General features: G+C 34.3%; 1 protein-coding gene and 1 long non-coding RNA gene across 5 annotated transcripts in view; one reads left to right on the top strand and one right to left on the bottom strand.

Annotated features, from left to right (window-relative positions):
• Positions 1–1037, bottom strand: part of LOC105093855 (uncharacterized) — a 123415-nt gene extending 122378 nt beyond the window's left edge. The window contains exon 1 of the long non-coding RNA XR_004139665.2: positions 849–1037. This is a non-coding gene — a long non-coding RNA (uncharacterized LOC105093855). The remainder of the gene's footprint in view (positions 1–848) is intronic.
• Positions 1038–1116: 79 nt separating this feature from the next.
• The window catches only part of CABCOCO1 (ciliary associated calcium binding coiled-coil 1), a 118775-nt gene continuing 101574 nt past the window's right edge, over positions 1117–18317 (top strand). For all 4 annotated transcript variants that reach the window (XR_010381948.1, XR_010381947.1, XM_064488137.1 and 1 more), the window contains exons 1-3: positions 1117–1234; positions 9895–9998; positions 16064–16233. Coding sequence is in view for 2 of the 4 variants with exons in the window: in XM_064488137.1 (XP_064344207.1) it covers positions 1154–1234; positions 9895–9998; positions 16064–16233 (355 nt within the window). In the remaining 2 variants the exon portion in view is untranslated. The remainder of the gene's footprint in view (positions 1235–9894; positions 9999–16063; positions 16234–18317) is intronic.

The raw sequence follows: 18317 nt of genomic DNA, 5'->3' as shown, positions 1-18317 counted from the left end.
AAAGGAGGACTCTACAATCCACTGAAAAGACTGACCAAACATATACAAAAGTAGAGACAATTCATGAATACAAGTTGACAATACAAATTGTGTGCATAATCTTAACGATAAGCCAAGGAAAGGCACAATTATCATGAAGTTATTATATGAAGCCAAAGTGTTCAATTTGGTCTGAAAGGCAGTGGGCAAATATAATAAGAGGTCCATGATGGAAATATTATTTTGGTAACTTGTAGAGGATGGACTAAAGTCAGGAGAAAGATACAAACTAATACTAATCCTAATAGCATCTAACTACAGGTACCATACACTATTCTAGACATTCCCATATACTAAGATGTTAAATCCTCACAGTAAAGCTATGAGGCAGACAGTTTTGTGCAGAAAGCCTCCTGCATAGCAACCCCTACGCAGATTATACAAGAAAAGCGCGTTTCATTGTCAAAGCAGGTATTATCATTCTGAGAATATTGTTTTAATTTTGTTTTCCAATGTTTTTATTAGGGAAAAACTCAAACATACATAAAATAGAAAGAGTAGTATAATAACCACTCCCCATGTACTCAATCTTGATTCTTCTACAGTATCCCCACTCATTATTCATGCCCCGCCCCTCGTTATTTTGGAGTAAATAGCAGGCATTTTATCATTTCAGCAGCTCTAAATCGTTCAGTATGTTATCTCTAGAAGATAAGGACATTTTCCCTTTCTAAACATGACAGTAACACCATTAACACCTTAAAATTACAATTCCTTAATATCAAATATCAATCAACAGTCGATTCCAATAATACATCTCACTTTAAAACTTATTGAGAACTTGCTCTGTATTAGCATTAGACACTTACACGTATACCAGTTAGTTTAAATTGCTTTTTTTTTCTTTTTTCTTTCCTTTTTTTCATTCTTACTAAAAGGAAGAGTCTGTTTCTACTCGAAGATTCAAAGTCCCGCCGCGGGCCTCCAGGGCAGAGCGCCCCGCAGCGGCGGGGTCAACCCTCCTGCTCCCGCTGCCGGGTTCGAGCCCTTTCTCAGGCGGGAGCCGGGCTGCGGACCGGAAGCCGCTCTGCGTGAGGCTCAGTTCCCCTGCCCGGCGACCCTGGCCCCGCCCCGGTTGCTAGGTGACGAGGGGGCGCTTCACTCCGGCGGGAACATGGCGACGTCTCTGGGGACAACTCCCGGGGGGACGACCCCTACGGGGTTGACTCCAGCGGGAACCACGCCCGAGTCAGAGGTACGCCGCCCCTGCCCGGTACCCGCGACCCCCGAGCGGCCGCCCCCTGCCCGCGGGGCCCGCGGCCGAAGCCCGTCCCGGGGAGGCGCCCTCGCCCGGGTTAGGTGCTCGGCCCTGAGGGGCTGCGGGCTTGGGAGCGGGTCCGGGGCGGCGCCGGCTCCGGAGGAAGTGAGAGTGGGTCCGGGAGCCACCGCCCCGCGCCCCCTTATCCCTGCGGCCGGCCGCGCCCGACCAGACTGTGTAAACTGTAGAAATTCCTTTATTGGACGGTTCCTTGCCTAATAGATTCTCTGCATTTAAAAGGGAATTTTAGAAATGTAAAATGGGCCCGTGCCTTTTGGAAATCACTACTAATTCTTTTCAGATGATCACAGTTCCCATTGCTCAAAAGGTGTCATGGAATAATAACTCTTCATTGGTAGTGGATTAATTAATATTTGAAGGCCAGGGCTTGGTGTTTCCCTTATTATCTTCCCATCTCCCTAAGTAAATAAACACATGGTAGGAAATGGGACAAAGGAGGAATGCCTTGAAATTCCACCTTCCGGTTATGGTTTAGTTGCTCTTCGTCAACTTGTCTTTAGGAAAATTATTTAACCTCCTTGGACCTACAGTGCTTTTCCTGTGTAAAGAATTTATCCTCGGGTCCCTCCCAACAGCAGCTGTCAGTAATAAATGGGTTCTAGGTAACTTTGGTTACTTCTGAGCTTAGTATCCCGATATTTTAGTTCAGAATATGTCTGCTATGCCAGATATTACTAAAAAATGTTTAAATCTTATATACTGAGTCAATTATGTTCTAAGAAGGTTTTTTCTTCCTTTTTTTTAAGACTCTGAAGGTGAATAATAATGTTATAATTAACATTGCTAGGCACAACTATCTTATCAGTTAGTCTAAATAACATTTTTTGGTACAACAGATAAGTATTAGCTGCACTTTTATAAATGAGGAAACACAGAGCCAGTAATTGCGTGCCTGCCCAGAGATCTGCAAGTCATTCCCCATCCGTTTTCCCCAACACTTTATGCAGACCACTAAAGCATGCTGACTCTCCTATGAGCCTTTTGAAATTAGCATACATTAAAAATACATTTTAATGTGATAAACTGGTTACTAAGCCAGTTACTCCCTTGTGATCTCTAATGTAAATAATACAGTTTCAAAAATGGCATAGGAAATTTACCAATTAAGTCATATTATTTAAATATATACAGAAACTTACAAGAATGTGCAATTGTCAGTGTACACCCACATATGACTTATCCATGTAGATAATGTCCTTTATAAGAAAGACTGAGCCCACGCTTAAGAAAAAAAAAAAAGAAATACCCCATAATTTTTTTAAGATGCAAAGAAGTGCCATGTTCCAGGAAAAAAAAAATCACTTTCTATAATGGATAAGTCAGACCAATGAACTAGTTATAGACCTCAGGGGGTTCTCTGCCATCTTAGCACTGTCAACGGGCACCTTTGTAAACTTCTTGGAGGAATAGGTATTCCCCGTGACAGTCAATTCAGGATATGCTCAGTCTTTCAGTTAGTAACAAACTGAAGAAATCAAGTAGGAATTTGGACTCACTTAATGGTGCTCATTTACTAAAATTAACATGTTGCATGATAACTCCATTTTCCATTCTAATGAAAGCAGAGTCCTATAGTTCATGGAGAAGACAGTGATCCTTAGAGCTGAGTCATTAATTAGGGTAAGTACGGCCTGCTGTGCATTTGTGCCCACTGTGGGTTTCAGGGGTTAAATGGAAAACATGGCATAAACCTCTCAGCATCTCTTTTCCCAAGGCTACAGCTTTTCAGTTAGGTAGTGGAACATTCTTCTAAGATCAGATTCTTTCCAGAGTTGATCCCCCAAGACCTAGTTTCTTATAGTATTGTTTCTTAATAATTCTGTATCCACGTTGACTTAGCCAGTAGTCCATCCAGTCACCTGAGCCTAGCAGTAGTGAAAAATTTCTTTTCTTGCCAAGTCTATTGGAAATAACACATAGGCTTCCAGTAGTCTGAGGTTTCCCATTTGTTGTTTGTTGTCAATACCTAAAATAAAAACAACCAATTATCCCAGTCATACAGTAGGCATTCAATAAAATATGATAGCTTAATTAATTGAAAGTATAGGTGGTCCGATGTATGCCAGGAAAGGTAGTTATCATAGATCAAAGTCTACTCTGTAAGATACCTTGAACAAGCAGATATGAGATGCAGGTCCAGGGAAATTTTTTTCTACGTAACATTGCATAAACTTGCCAACTGTCTGAGTTCAACCATCCATTCCCTTTAATAACATGGGAGTAAATGCCTCCTCCTAAAGGGTAAGGCTAAACTTTTGGAGATACCGTTTCAGTGCACCAGACCAAAGAAATGATGAGAATCTGAAAATAAGTATTTGCTGTGTGTAGATGTGTAAGTGAAAGGAATTTGTAAATGCTTGTAAGTTAATTTATAAGTGAGTTTGTAAATGAATACTTAAAATTCAGTCATCAGTCTTTTATCAATAGTTTGTTCATAAACTGGACTAATATCTTCAAAAATACAATTTGGGACATATAATCATTTAAGTAGTATACTTAAAAGGACTATACATCAACTCATGTCAGAGACCTAAAAGAAAAAGTAAGCAATTATTTCCTAATTGCTTCTCCTGAATAATGTCTCTTAGTGTTAATAAATCCCCTAATAGGTGACATTTGCTCAATGCTTTTGGGACTTTATCAGGACAAGGGGACAGTTACATAATCCTGAGTGGAAAGATGATGTCACTTGTCTTGAGGTCCTCAACATTTTCAGGGGGAGGCCATAGACAATTCTGTCTGTGTTAGGTGGTCCCTACAGACCTTGAAAACAACCCCCAACCCATCATTGGCAGGTGAGAGAGAAACTCTGGGGGCTCAATTTGAAGAGCAAGATGATCAGGTTCCTGCAGTTGCAATATCATTCAAGAGATATTTATTGAAGCCATTCACAGCATGTAGTGTAGATCAACCTGTGCTAGGCTATGGAGGGGTGATTCTCAAAGTACTGCTGAGAAAACAGTACTAGTATTCCTCAAAATGTGAACATACAGCAGCATTATTTATCAGACACTTAGAGCCTCTGGAAATACGGGCTGTGGGTGGGGAGGTATTGACAGACTTTTGGGTTTGTCTTTCATCTTACTGTTCGTCTTTGAGTTTCCTGTCTTATTCCTGTCTTATTTCCTGCTGCTTCTCCCCACTCCAGCCTCCCTTTCAGGTTGCACAAATCATCTTCAATCTTTTTTTAATATTTAAAGTTTTATTTTACTTAAGTTAGGTCTTTAACATGGCCAAAATTAATTTTTGATAGATGTATTTTGTATTTTTGAAATGAGGATCTAATTTTGTTTTCCTCTAGACATGAACCATCAATTATGCCAGTTTCATTTACTAAATAACCCACCCTCTCTGTTCCCATTGAGAATGTACTGACCGCCATTATCATGTTATATATGTACCTGAATGGACACACGAATGGACAAGAGTCAGTGGAACAGAACAGATTATCTAAACATTTACATCTATGCATATATGTATAAATTTATACATGTATGTATATTTTTGAATTTCTATTCCTTTTTTTTTCACACTGACCAATTTGTCCATTCTTGTGTTACTGCCAAACTGTTTTATATTTGATTTTAAATGTAATTTGGAAAGGTCCCTTTCACTATTTCTCTTTTTCAAAATGTATGTATTCTTCTGTAAGAACTTTAAAAAATGATTTGTATAGTTCCAGAATGATACAATTGAGATTTGAGAGTATCATTGCATTATCGTTGCATTTGTAATGTGGGAAGTATTTCATCTTTTTAATTTGAAGGTTTCCAGTAAATCTCTCTTATCAAATCTTATTAGTTAACTTTTGATAAAGTTTATAATTCCTTTAGGTCCTATACCCTTCTTATTATAGTTTTATGCAAGTTTTTGCCATTTCCATTTACAAATAATTTCTAATATAGAGGAAAGCAATTGGCCTTTGTATATTTATATGTATATTTATATCTAATCAAATTTCTTAACTCAAACCATGTTAGTACAATGTCAGGTTTCTGAGATATGCAACCATGAAATTTTCAAATAAAGATTTTTTATTTCCTCATTTCTAATATTTAAGCCACATATTTCATTTTCTTATTGTATTTGTTAGATGCTATATAGTGTGTTAAATTACAATAATGTCACTAGCCAGAATCCCTTTTTCGTTCCTGGCCTTCATAAGAATACTTCAGTATTTCTTCATTCAATATAATGTTTTGAAAACAATATATAGGTATAATGTTTTGGCATTTAACCTTTTTCATGTTTAACTATTTTTTTGTTAACATTTTACCAAGAGTTTTGCTACTGAATTCTAGCAAATACCTGTTTATTATTTATATAATCAGATTGTTTTTATCATTTAATTTGACGTAAAAAGTACGTGAGACTTGTTAATGGTGATCCATTCCTGCATTTCTGAAATCAACCTTATTTGATCATAATGATAGCTTTATTATTCTTTCAGTACACTGCTGGACTCAATATTCTAAGATATTTTAATTAGAATTTTTGCATCAAAATTCATTAAAGATTTGGCTTATAATTTCTTTTCTGTGCTAGTTCAGGTTTTTTGTGTCTAGACTATGCTGGCTTCTAAAAAATGAATTATCTACAGTCTATATTTATTAGACTAACAGAATTTATGTGTTCTTGTTTGTTTGGTAGAACTTCAAGTGTAAAACTATCTGCGTATGGTGACTTTTTAAAAAGAAGACTTCCAGTTTAGTTCATGTTTGGTCATTTCCATTTTCTCCCTTACCCTTGGTCAAATTGGTAACATATATTCCTAGGATTCTCCTTGTCATTTTCAGATTTATTTCCATTTAATATGGTTTATATTTATTTTTCTTTATTCTTTACTCACATTTGCCAAAGATTTGCCTATTTTATTCATTATTTTAAAGAACTAGCTCATGCTTTTACTTATCCTCCTTTCATCTTTTTTTTTTTTTTTCCTTTTTCTTAAGTTGGCTCCTTTTCGTGGCCAGGACTATCATGAGGCAAGTGAGGAATTCTTCAGCACAAAATTTAAGGAGTGCTCAAAAATTCAGTAGTCAAGAAAAACTATATTTTAATGCAAAATTTTAAAAATCAAAATTAATGCAAAAAATCCATAATGGATCAAAATTTTAGATAAAGATGGCATCAGTTTGACTTAATTTTTCCTTTTTGACTCAGGCTCCAATATGTCTCCAGACGGCACTGCTTCTTGGTTTGTTGATTTTCAGGCTTGAAGAAAGCCTTTCAAAGTGTGGAAACTGTGGACAAGTCTCTGTCTCTATGACTGTGAAACCCCTCTTAGGCATCTTTGATGAACTGTGTTATCTTTCTTTAGCAAACAATAAGAATCTTTTAAGACACTCCCAGTGACAGATACAAAGGTACCCCTCAAAGCTTAAATTCTAGAAGAAAGACATATGTACAAATGTGGAAAATTTAGGTGACATCAGGTGAAAAATTCAGAGAAGAGATTATCTGGCAAATAATATCAGGCTTACAGTTTTAATGCTTCTGGAATAACTGCTAAAATCCACCAGGTGGTGGAATAAAATGAGTTACAGTGCAGTTTAGCTTTACATATTTTCCTAGTCAGAGATGTAATTTTAGAGAGAAACTGACAATTACATATTTACATTTTTATTAGCCTACTCATGAATTTTCTATTGTATCTTTAATTTCTACAAATTAAAATGTATGTATTGAAAGATTAAAGATTTTTAACCATTTTATATCCTTTCTAGTGCATGGCAGTATATAAACAAACCAAAAAACCTCTAGTTTAAAATAGGTCTGGAATTTGGTTTAAAACAAAAGAAAACAAAAAAACCAGAGGCAACCCCTCCTAGAAGATGATTATCTTCAGCTATCAGGTTTTAGTAAAAAAAACGAGGCCCTAATATTAGGCATTTTAGCTAGAATTATCACATAAAAGGTTAAGATTATTGTATTCTCTTTCATACAGTTCTTGTGTGACCTATTTTCTCCTATTCAGAAAATTTTCAAGTCTAATAAAATTTATCTTAATGTCTGTATAATGTATCTTTCATGTATATCTTTATTCATTATTGATAGTGATAGCAATCTTGTGTGTATTAAGACATCAAAATGATTTTTTAACATGAATCCAAATTGAAGTTCAAGTGCCTTGCTGTAAGTCACAAAATTCATCAGTAGTCAGACTATCCTGAGGTCTCCAAATCCAGGTCCCGCTTTTCATCATGCTTGATCATCTGATAGTCCTCACTGGATAGAGATGAATTCAGACAGTTATTAACAACTTATGTTGACCTAACTAGGACCTATGGAATTCTAAAAAGAGGTAAAAAATTGAATGATTGTTCCTGAGGAATTTACAATCTAATGGGATTAACAGTACAGGAATAATTATGCCTTATTATCAATAATAAAAAAAAATATATAACCAAAAAACTTTTAAACAAATATATAGCCATACATTATGGACTAAAATACTATCCTATCTAAAAACTGAGTGCATTTAATTCAACTTACAAGTATCTACGTGCCTACTAGGTGCAACGTGTCATGTTAGGTACTAAAATATTTTTTCTTACTGAATTTATCATCTAATAGCATGACCTAGGTTATACTGCTAACCCAGGTTAGGTTAGTTTGCTAACCCCAGATTACAAAAAAAAGCTAATGAAATAGCGTATTTTATTTCTAAATTGATTTTTGAAAATAAAAATATAATAAACTAATGTTAAATTATAAACATTAAGCTGATGGTCAGTACCAATGAGTGTTAGCTTTGGGATTTTTCTGTTCTTGAAAAAGAATAAGGAAAATTTGGGATGTGATCTTCTTGACTTTAACAAAGCCTTTCCTACTGTTCTTACTTATTGGAGCTCATTCATATGGAAGAATAAATAACTATTTGTTGAATTGAAAATGTTTGCCGCCTCTCTTCCCCAAATTTCATGGTCCTTGATTTTTGTGGAGTTGCTGCTGTCTTACCTCTGTTTCTCAGTCTCCTCTTCCATCCCCTCCTCACAGCACTTCTTTTTGTGGTCTGGCTTTGGGCAGTTTCATCCATTCTCACACTTGGAGTGACTCCTAAACCAACATCTGTAAACTTGACCTTTCTGAATGTAGCATTTCTAATTAACCTCAAAATTTTTCTTTCTTGCTATGCACATTCCACCTTAAATTCAACCAGTGAACCCAAACTCATCGCCTTGCCTTCTTAAAACTAGCATCATCTTCCAAAACTCCTATTTCTATTGGTGTAACGAGAGTGTCACATATGCTTTTGCAGATTGTACGCTGAACAAAAGGACTCAGCTGAGGTTTGAGTGGTAGCTGAAACTATACTCTGTTCACAAGTGGTGCACTTGGGTGCAGGGCTGCATCAGCCGTAAGCCTTGTAGCACTTCCTCCACCCAGAGAGGACGCCTTTGTCTAGTTCACACAAAGGTGGCATATGTGCTATTGGAGGCTCTGAGTATCACCACCTTTTTCTTCCAGTCACCTATTTCAGAAACTCAGAATCTCCATTCATTCTTCCCTCTTTTAGTCCCCCATATATAATATGTTGCATTCATCCCTTTCTTTTCATGCACAATACTAGGAGCCGAGTGTAGCCTAATGCCTCATTCTTGAACTGTTTTAACGACCTCTTCATTTAACTGTTCCTCTTTGTCCTTTCTCTGCTCCTGTCTTTCATTCACCCTCCTACAGATTACCTTTCATTTAAGTGTAGTTTTAGCTTGTCATTTCATTGCTCAAAAACTTCACAGTTCCTTACTGTTTAAATTATTAAGAACAAACTCTTCAGCCTGTCATTCTTCAACCAGCCAACCAGCCAGAGTCTAAAATATGTGTGGCACCTTGTGCAGTATCTTGTGTCTTGTAATTCCTCAGTAAATATTTACTGAATTATTTAAGACCTCCTACAATATTTTCCCAATGCCCATCTTCCACTTAGATCCAACTAGTTCCCTGTATATACCCTAGCCACCACTGTGAATGACTTGATATTTACAGAACTGATACCCAACTGTGCTGTCTTCATCACTTTATTGTTGCTGATTCATTCACTTGGGGTGTTATCCATGCCCAAATTGTCAAAATCTGTTCCTCTCAGACTTTCCTTGTCTGATCCGTGTCCTTGTCATTTCCTTTAGATGGAATGTCATTTCCTTTAGCCACCTTTATTATGGCTCACTTGCCATTTTATTTTCTTATTTTAAAGTCACCCTTGGTTTGTTCCTCCCACTAGATGTTAAGCTTCTTGAGGCTAACAAGTCTTTCTTACTTGTCTTTGCCTCCTCTTGAGCCCCCAGTTCAATGAGGAACATAGAGATGTTAAAAAATGTTTGTTAATTGAGCACCATCACCCATTTTTAAATATGCACAGAAGATAGGGTGACTAAGCATTAAGCTTTCAGAGGAGAGGTACCATTACTTAAAAATGGAAAAGAAAAATGATTATCAAGGACCTGCTGTTTTAAAATTTTTCCCTGATGGTAACTAGACAGAAGTAAATACAAATTTTGATATCATTGGGTTTAATATGTAAAGTTTGATTGAATTAACTTATTCCACTTTTTTTTTTTTTTTTTTTTTGGTAGAAAGGTGCTGAATTCCAGGAGCATGAGAAGATTCTGTCTCCAGATTTTCTTTCAGTTGCACAAATCACTGAAATGCTGGCAGAGGACGTAGATGGAGTTCAACAGTAAGTACTTCAATATTACAACCAAATATAGAACAATTCTAGTTCTGCATCTATAGTGACCATGATATGTTGTTACGTATTTTATTTACTTATTTAGTTAGTTAGTTGAAAGGCTAAGAAGCTTTAATCCAGGCTGTATTATTAATTAGCCAAAGGAACTCAGGCAAGATATTTAGCCTTCTTGAATATCAGTTTTTCCACTCATTTGTAAAATGAAAGTAATTAAATTAAATTTCAAAGTCATATATGTTATTATATATTTTAAACCTTTTTCATAATGCTTGTTATATTTCACACTGATATATATATATAAGTAAATGATCTACTGTATATGTTTGTGTATGTATGTATGTATATATATATATATATGTATATATCAAGGCTCTGGAACACAAAAATTCTCAAGCAATTGACTTTTTGCACTGTTCAGCAGTCTTCATTATGGGAGAAATGGATTTCAAACCAATTTGTTAATCTTAACAGAGAGTAGGGATTTATTATTAAAAACAGCTATTAGCATATATCATCTCTTTTCTCTTTCATTTGTAAAACTGACTGTCAATATGCACAAGAACCTTTAGGTCTTCTGTCTCATCATGGCAAAAGTGAGTTGTGTTTTCTGTAATATTAATAGTTAATATATTTTATAATTTTGGAAATACTGAATATTAGCCATCCACCTGTGATTTTTATTGGATGTTAAACTATACTAAGTACTCTGATCTCATATATTTTGCTTAAATATATGAATATAACTGAAATTATAGGCAACAATTCTAATATATGTATGTCTGATTCTTAAGGCCACTGATGTCTACAGTAGATCATTTACTTAGAACTCTAAAACATACACTCAGATAGAGCTACCACACAAATTCCTAAAAAGTGTTTTTAGTACTCACTCATTTTAAAAATGACCTCACTCTAACAGTGGAAGCCTGACTGGTTATAATGTGTGGAGAATGGAGACAATGTGATGATGTTCTAGACTGTCATGTTCCAGGGTAAGATTTCTGTAGGTCATTCATCTGGATATAAGCAGGACCATAATGTGCAAATCGAAAATGACTCTGTCAGTGGTTATCATTTGAACATTTTACAAATATTATGGAATAGAGGTGAATTGCTACTGAGAAGGAAATATGACAGATGGACTGACTGGAAGAGAAATCTGAGTAGAAAAGGCGTATTAAGAGTAGGCAAATGACATTGATAGGCCTTTTCCCAAGATGCTCTTCACCTCCTGCTTTCAAATCCTATGAGAAATCCCAATGATCTGTGATTTAACCACACTGCTTACTATCTGCACCTTTAAAAATAATAATCAATTAAAAATTTCACAGGTTTTAAACAAGTATTTCATGGTGATTTCACCATTTTTATAGAAATGAATGCTTATTGGGAATTCTTATTTTTAGTGTCAGAATTGATTAGAAAAATGCATTTATTATATTCATATCACTGATTTTTTAAGCCTCAGGTAAAATAGAATCTTCAATTTCTAGGTAACCCCAAATGTTATTGGTTGTTGACATGTAAAAAATAGATATTTAATACTAAGCAGATAGTAGATTAATATGATGTAAATGATATATATTTAATATACTTTATAATTTATTTGTATTAAATAATATATAAAGGATGTTATATTATTAAATGCAGTTAGTATTAAATAAAAGGTATTGCAAACAAATGCTTTTTGAACTTGTCTATTTCTCACCATACCTTAAGTTGTACTGTGTAGGACAATCTTTTGTGACAGTCTTTTTCTTTTTTTTTTTGATTATTGGCCTTCTTTGTTTTTAAATATCTAAATTCTAAAAGTGTTTTTAATCTTTAAGAGGTGAGGTGTAGGACAAAGTAAACGAGGGTAATACACAGGGTAATAGAAACAACCAAGTTCAACAGCAGGTTGACCTAAAAGATCATTCTTTTAGGATGCGTCTATGACCGTCTCATTAATAGAATTCACCTGGAGTAATCTCAAATTTTAGGACATCAATTTTAGATAAATGACACCAGTGTTATATTAGGAGCCATTTCTTTGCAAAGTTATTTTCTTGAGGTTCTTTATGTGATTTTTGGTAACAGTAATCCTGAAATATTTGCAATCAGTTATTCATTTTCCATTTAAAATAGCATTATTGTAAATGGGGATTATATACCTTTCAAAATGACAGAAATATAATTGAGGTATCCAAGTGACAATATCATACAGTCTACGAAACTGTAAACCTACTTAAATAAATTATAGGACACCAGCACATTTCCCTACCTTTTAAAATTAAAAATTTTGCCCCATAAAAGCAACCAACCAAATGAAACATTAAAATATCATTGAAACATATTTCTGGAGTGTACTTAAGCAAAGTTAAATGTCTGAGTATATTTTTCATGATCTCCTAACTACTAACAATCATTCATGTTTTAATGTAACCCTGATATTATTTACAGATCCACCCAAATCCCTTTTGAAGAAAGGATAGGGACTAAATTGAAAGTAACTATTTAAATATGGAAATAACATGGAGAGATCTTTTAATAACCTTTCTATAACTTGTCTCCATGAGTTGTTCACCTCTTGTCTTAGGGCTTATTTCTACATGTCATTGTATTTAAAAAATAAAATGCATTCCAGTTTCAGGAGAATGCAAGAATAATGTAATATTTCTACTAAAATTCTTGGTGAGATAAAGTAGATAGTTACATCACCTATCACTATAGCAAAATTTCCTAAATCACTATTAAGCATCTTAGTCTTTCCCTGCATTCTCTCATGCTACATCTGTGCCCTCTGGCCTATACCATCTCCCTTTATCCCCAGAGGAAGAGCTTACAAATGTGCCGGTAAAATGCATGGAAATTACATTCAAACCACAGAGGTATCTTGCTCCAAATGCTTCCTTGTATAGTCTTCTTTGTAGTGAAATAACTGAACAAAGAATAGAAATGTTAAATATTTAGCCCTGCAGCTCAAGTTGAAGGTTAGGTTTCAAATGGTACAAGGGAAAGTGATGGAGGGGACATAAAGGAAAGAGAGTAAAGGTGGAGGGGCCCAGAAGAGATTTCACCAAAATATTCTTAGGCAAATGTCTTTGTTAATATACAATTAAAAACTGAAAAAATTAAAATGTAAAGCATACAACTATTCAGGTCAGATATTTAATTTAAAAAATAACCTGCAGATTGCAGATGAAGAATACACTTAGAAGGAAGACTAACTGTTGGAAACAAGAAAATATTAGACAAAAGCTGATGATTAAAGAGGGCATTAATTCCATAAAACAAGAGATAAAAGAAGAGATTATAAAATATGTAAATAAGAAGTTTTTAGAACTAAGGCAAGAAACTAAAGTGAAGAATAAAACCAGTGTAGAACTTAACCTTGCTGAAAATCCAGTCAGTAATGTAGAAAACAAATTCAAGAAAACTTACTCAAAATGCACATTAAAGCAATTAGAAAATGTTAGAATATTCATCCAACATAGTGAATCAGAAAAAAATTTTAAACTTTATAAAGTAAAAACTTTGATTTAAATATTTTAATAAAATAAAACTTCATGCATTTTGCTTATCTCTAGGGTAAAGCAAGTCACCTCAAGAGGATAATTATCAGGCAGGCCTCAGACTTTTCCTTAGCAACATCAGGTAGCAGAAATCAGTGACAAGTAACCAAAATTTAGGGAGTCAAAAGAATATAATTTAGAATAAAATACTAATTTAAGTTGTTGTTTTAGTTAATCCACCTGGATTTTGTTTGAATGTATTGGGTGAGGTAGTGTTATATTTTCTACGTGGATAGCCAATGCTGCCAGCACCATTTTTGAAGAATTCATACTTTCCTCACTAATTTGAAATACTGCCTCTCTCATATACCAATTCTCATTTATATTGGGTCTGTTTCTGGTCTTTCTACCTGTTCCATTGGCCTATTTGTTGATTACAGTAAAATACCGTAGGTTTTTATTACTACAGAAATTTTCTTACTGGCTTTCACTTAAGACTAAATGACATTATACATTAAACATTGAAAAATAAATCTTGCTGACTGATATTGAATTCAAATTGAGGATGCCTGGCTAGTAAGGTAACCGCCCTCCCCAGAGTGCCTGCCCATTCACTTCAGCATCTACCAGTTGAGTTGTGTGCTTGACAAAATGTATTAGTTGGGGTGCTTCTTGTTGCTTGTAACATAAAAAACTGATCATGTTGACTTAAAAACAAAGTACACATGCCTTTACACATGTGTATGTAAAATATCACGTAACAGGATATTCAGAGATAGATTGACCTCAGGGTTGGTTGACTCAAGTCCTCAAGAAATGAAGCTTAATTTTGGGACAGATTTTTCTTATGGTTATAAGACAGCTGCCAGTAGCAATGAAAGCTAGTTATTTCCTCTTTTGTATTTTTGTTCCACAGAAGAAAATGAGCCTTACAGTTAGTTATGAATTAACTAGAACAATTTAGAGGAGTGCCCACCAAGAGCAGTAATTATTACAGAGAATGCCATATACTGAAAGGCATTATATGGCATCATGAGAAGGGAGATGAGATTATCATAACTGCAGAGAGGACTCAGATCTCCCTTTGGGGGTTAAGGTCTACCCTGATACTGCTGAAAATGAAATGAATGCTAGAGAGTGAATTAAACACAACATCAGCATTATTTATTTCCAAATTTATTTAATCTTGCTGTATTTATTATTCTGATCATATAATTTATTTCAATATTATGAATAATAAGAAAGTGGCAATATAAAGTTGCCACACACACACACACTTCCTCAGAAATCACATATAAGCAACAAGGTAAAACCAGTTCCATCCTTGTCCCAAAGAGGAGAATGCTGAAAGCCCAAACCATAAAATGTAAGGATGCCTGCCAGAAGCATCAAGCAGAAGTGCAGGATAAAATACAAGGAAAATGTACATAGTTGAAGATACTAGAATTAACTTTATACTTATTTCTCCAGGTGACAAGAGAACCCTGAGGTGCCATTCCAAGAACCCTTGTTTGCAACAGCAAAACCAGAATATACAGGCATAGAGCAGATACTTCCCATATTTACAAGAAATAGATTGTTTCTGTGATAGTAAAGAGAATTGATACTACTTATTTTTGCCTTTTCTCCACTAATTGTAAAAAGAAAAACTAGAATAATTGACATAAACTTACTTCATATAGAAAATAGTTTGTAATATGTCAAGGTTTGAGTATTAAGCAAGGAGAATACACACAAAGACATTGCAAGAAAAAAAACTTCAGAATAGAAAAAAGCATTGACAGGCAAAGAAAATAGACCAGAAAAATATGGCCATGAAAAGACAAAAAAAATACAGTCAAATATTTATCGTGAATTAAGAATACTATGGAGCAATCACAAGAGCACAGAAGAGAGAGGGAAAAATTCAAGGCTGAGATAAGAAGAAACAAAAGGTGATGAAACTTTTTTTTAAAAGTAGCTAAGGAAAGATCTTGCAGAGGTGAAATTTACAAGCAGCCCATAGGAGAATTACTGCTGTTGAAAACACAAGGGTCATAGAAGACAGTAATGAGAAAACCATATAAAATGAAAAGGAAATTGATTTGAAAAAAAAATTTTTTTGAATGTTAAAGATAAAATTACAGCTATAGAAAAAAATGAGTAAAATACCCATAACTGGAATTCTTTAAAAAAGGAAACAGAATAAATATTTAACAATCAAGTTCCAGACCACTGTGAGAAATAAAAGAAACTTGATTGTTTAAATGGAAAGAGACATTGAATTTGAGAGAAAAAATATAAGTAAAGTGACTATATTTCAAAGATGGGATAAGAAAGAGAGAGGGGAGGAGAAAGAGATTTAGAAGAAGAGAGAAGTGGAGGGAAGACCATAAACAGTTTGCACGCTCTGTCTCTTTTGAATGTCATTTTGGACTTAGAGTTTTGATACAACTCTGAATATTTTTAGATTATGAGCATTATGGAGTTTTTATTCAATAAAAATATGTTTTCAAAACAGAAAAGGAACTATTCAATATTTAATCAATTTTAATGTCTAGATTTTTCTTTTTGTTACAGGAAACTGCAAAAGTTTTTGAGTTTCAAAAATCTTCAAACCTGTTTAAAGGAAGCCAGTCTACTAGATTATTATGTATCTGGATTTTTGTGGGCTAGAGGAATGGACTTTTCCATTATTCAGCATTCAAAATTTATGACTTTACTAAATATGTTACTTCATAATCTTAGAAGTAAGTACATTATTTTTTCTTTTTTTAAGAAAAGAAAATTTAGTCCCCTGTCTAAATTAATGCTCTTAAGCAAAAATTCCCAATTCCTTCAATGAAAATTACGGGTAGTTTGGAAAATTATAGGTTTTTTTCCTGAGTATAGCAAAAGAATAGTTCATATCTTCATAAAGTTATAAAACTTCAAATAATACTTAACAAGGCTGAAGTTCTCTGAATAATTAATTTGCCAAAGATATGTTAATTTCAATTCTAAATCTTATCAGTGCCATCCATCCCCAGAATGTCAAACAGTTCAGATTTATCTCAATATCTTTTCGTTGTTTTAACTGTTTTCATCTCAACTTACCTGGAAGTATTACTGGGATATCTTAGAATTACTGTTAATAGGAAGTACTTTGGTCAATATCAAAACCCCATGAAATGGACATTACTCACATCCACTTAGATTTTGTGACTTTTTTTTCTATATAACATTGAAATTAGTTGCTACAGGAAATTTGGAAATTTCTCCTTGGAGCAATTTCAAATGTGATGACTTTTGCTTGAAAATAAACAGAATTACTTCTTGAAAGGAGGAAAAGAAAGAAATCTATCATTTATTTGTTGCCAACTCTGTGCTAGGCAGTATGTTTGGTTCTAATCTTTAACATATATTATGGAACTCAGAGCAACTCCTGCAGGGCATGTATCATAACCACTATCTCAGAGTTGAGCAAACAGTCCAGAGAACAAGGTTGCTTAGCTAGCTGGGAAATGGCAGAACTAGAACCTGAATCTCAGAACACAGTAAATGTAAAGGTGTTTGTGTCTCAATAGAAAGACATGGTTTTTTCTGTGGGAAACAGCTTATTTGGTTCCTTTCTTCATTCCCTTCATTTCCCTTTTTCTTCTACTTTTCTTTTTGGCTGTTTTCTTACTTTTAGTTTCTTTCTTTAAAAATGTGGGCAGGTAGAAGACCTTGCCACCCCTAAAAAATTGTCACCATCATCCTAGCAAAATTTGTGGATGGCTTGTACTTACACAAAGACTGTTCTGTTCCATATAAATTTCTAACTACACAGATGCAGGGGAAATAGAAAGTGAGTTAGCAAAATTAACAGAGAAGCCACTCATGCCCTATGCATTCTTCCTTCTCCTCACCACCCTTAACAAGGGAAGAATTGGTATTCTTGTAAGTCAGGAAAAGAAATAATTGTTTTCCTTCTCTGCAAATGGGAGAATTTCATCTTCGCTTTAACTTATGTGGTGCCATAATAAACATAAATAACTGTACCAATAGAAGAAAAAAATAATTATACTTGATAATTTAAGAAGTTGTGTAATATTAACTGATTTTAAATTATCCTGCACAGGAGAAACATGGTTTTAAAACTAAAACTAAAAGTGAAGCCTCAGGTAGTTAGTGTTGAGAATTCAGTCTTTTCCAATACTACAATTAAAGATGCATGTTTTATTAAGAGACCTGATAAATGATATAACACTGTTTCAGACTACAACCTTCCAAAAAAGAATTCTTAGTAAATCTAAGACTTGGGCTATTTTTTTTCCCACATGACACAAATATTTGTAGAATCTTTGAGTACTACATGTCTCTAAAGATATTCCTTTCAACACTATTGCAACACTATTGCCAGAATTTGGGGCAAATAAAGAACCATGTAAATCTCAACTTGCATAGAGAATAATAAGAAAGAGATGCCAACAATAAGAAGAAATGGATATTGAGATTATGTGGCAAAAACTTCAAAACAGCTATTATAAAAGAGCTTAAATGAACAGCTGTGAATATTATTAACATGTAAAGAATCATGAAAGAAACAGAAGGTATAAAAAAGAAACATTAAAATTTTAGAACCAAATTATACAGTGACCAAAATTAAAATTTTACTAGATGGAATCAGTAGCAGAATGGAGACAAAGGAAAAATCAGTGAACTTGAAGACAGAGCAAAAGAAATTATCCAATCTGTACAATACAGAGAAGAGAAGACTGGCAAACGAATGAACCAAATCTCAGGGACCTGTGGGACAACAGAAGTTCTGATACACATAGCATCAGAGTCTCAAAATGACAGGAGAAAAAAT

Source organism: Camelus dromedarius, chromosome 8 (genome assembly GCF_036321535.1).
Source record: "Camelus dromedarius isolate mCamDro1 chromosome 8, mCamDro1.pat, whole genome shotgun sequence".
Taxonomy (NCBI): domain Eukaryota; kingdom Metazoa; phylum Chordata; class Mammalia; order Artiodactyla; family Camelidae; genus Camelus; species Camelus dromedarius.
The sequence above is the reverse complement of the archived record's forward strand: the minus strand, read 5'-3'. Positions and strand labels throughout refer to the sequence as shown.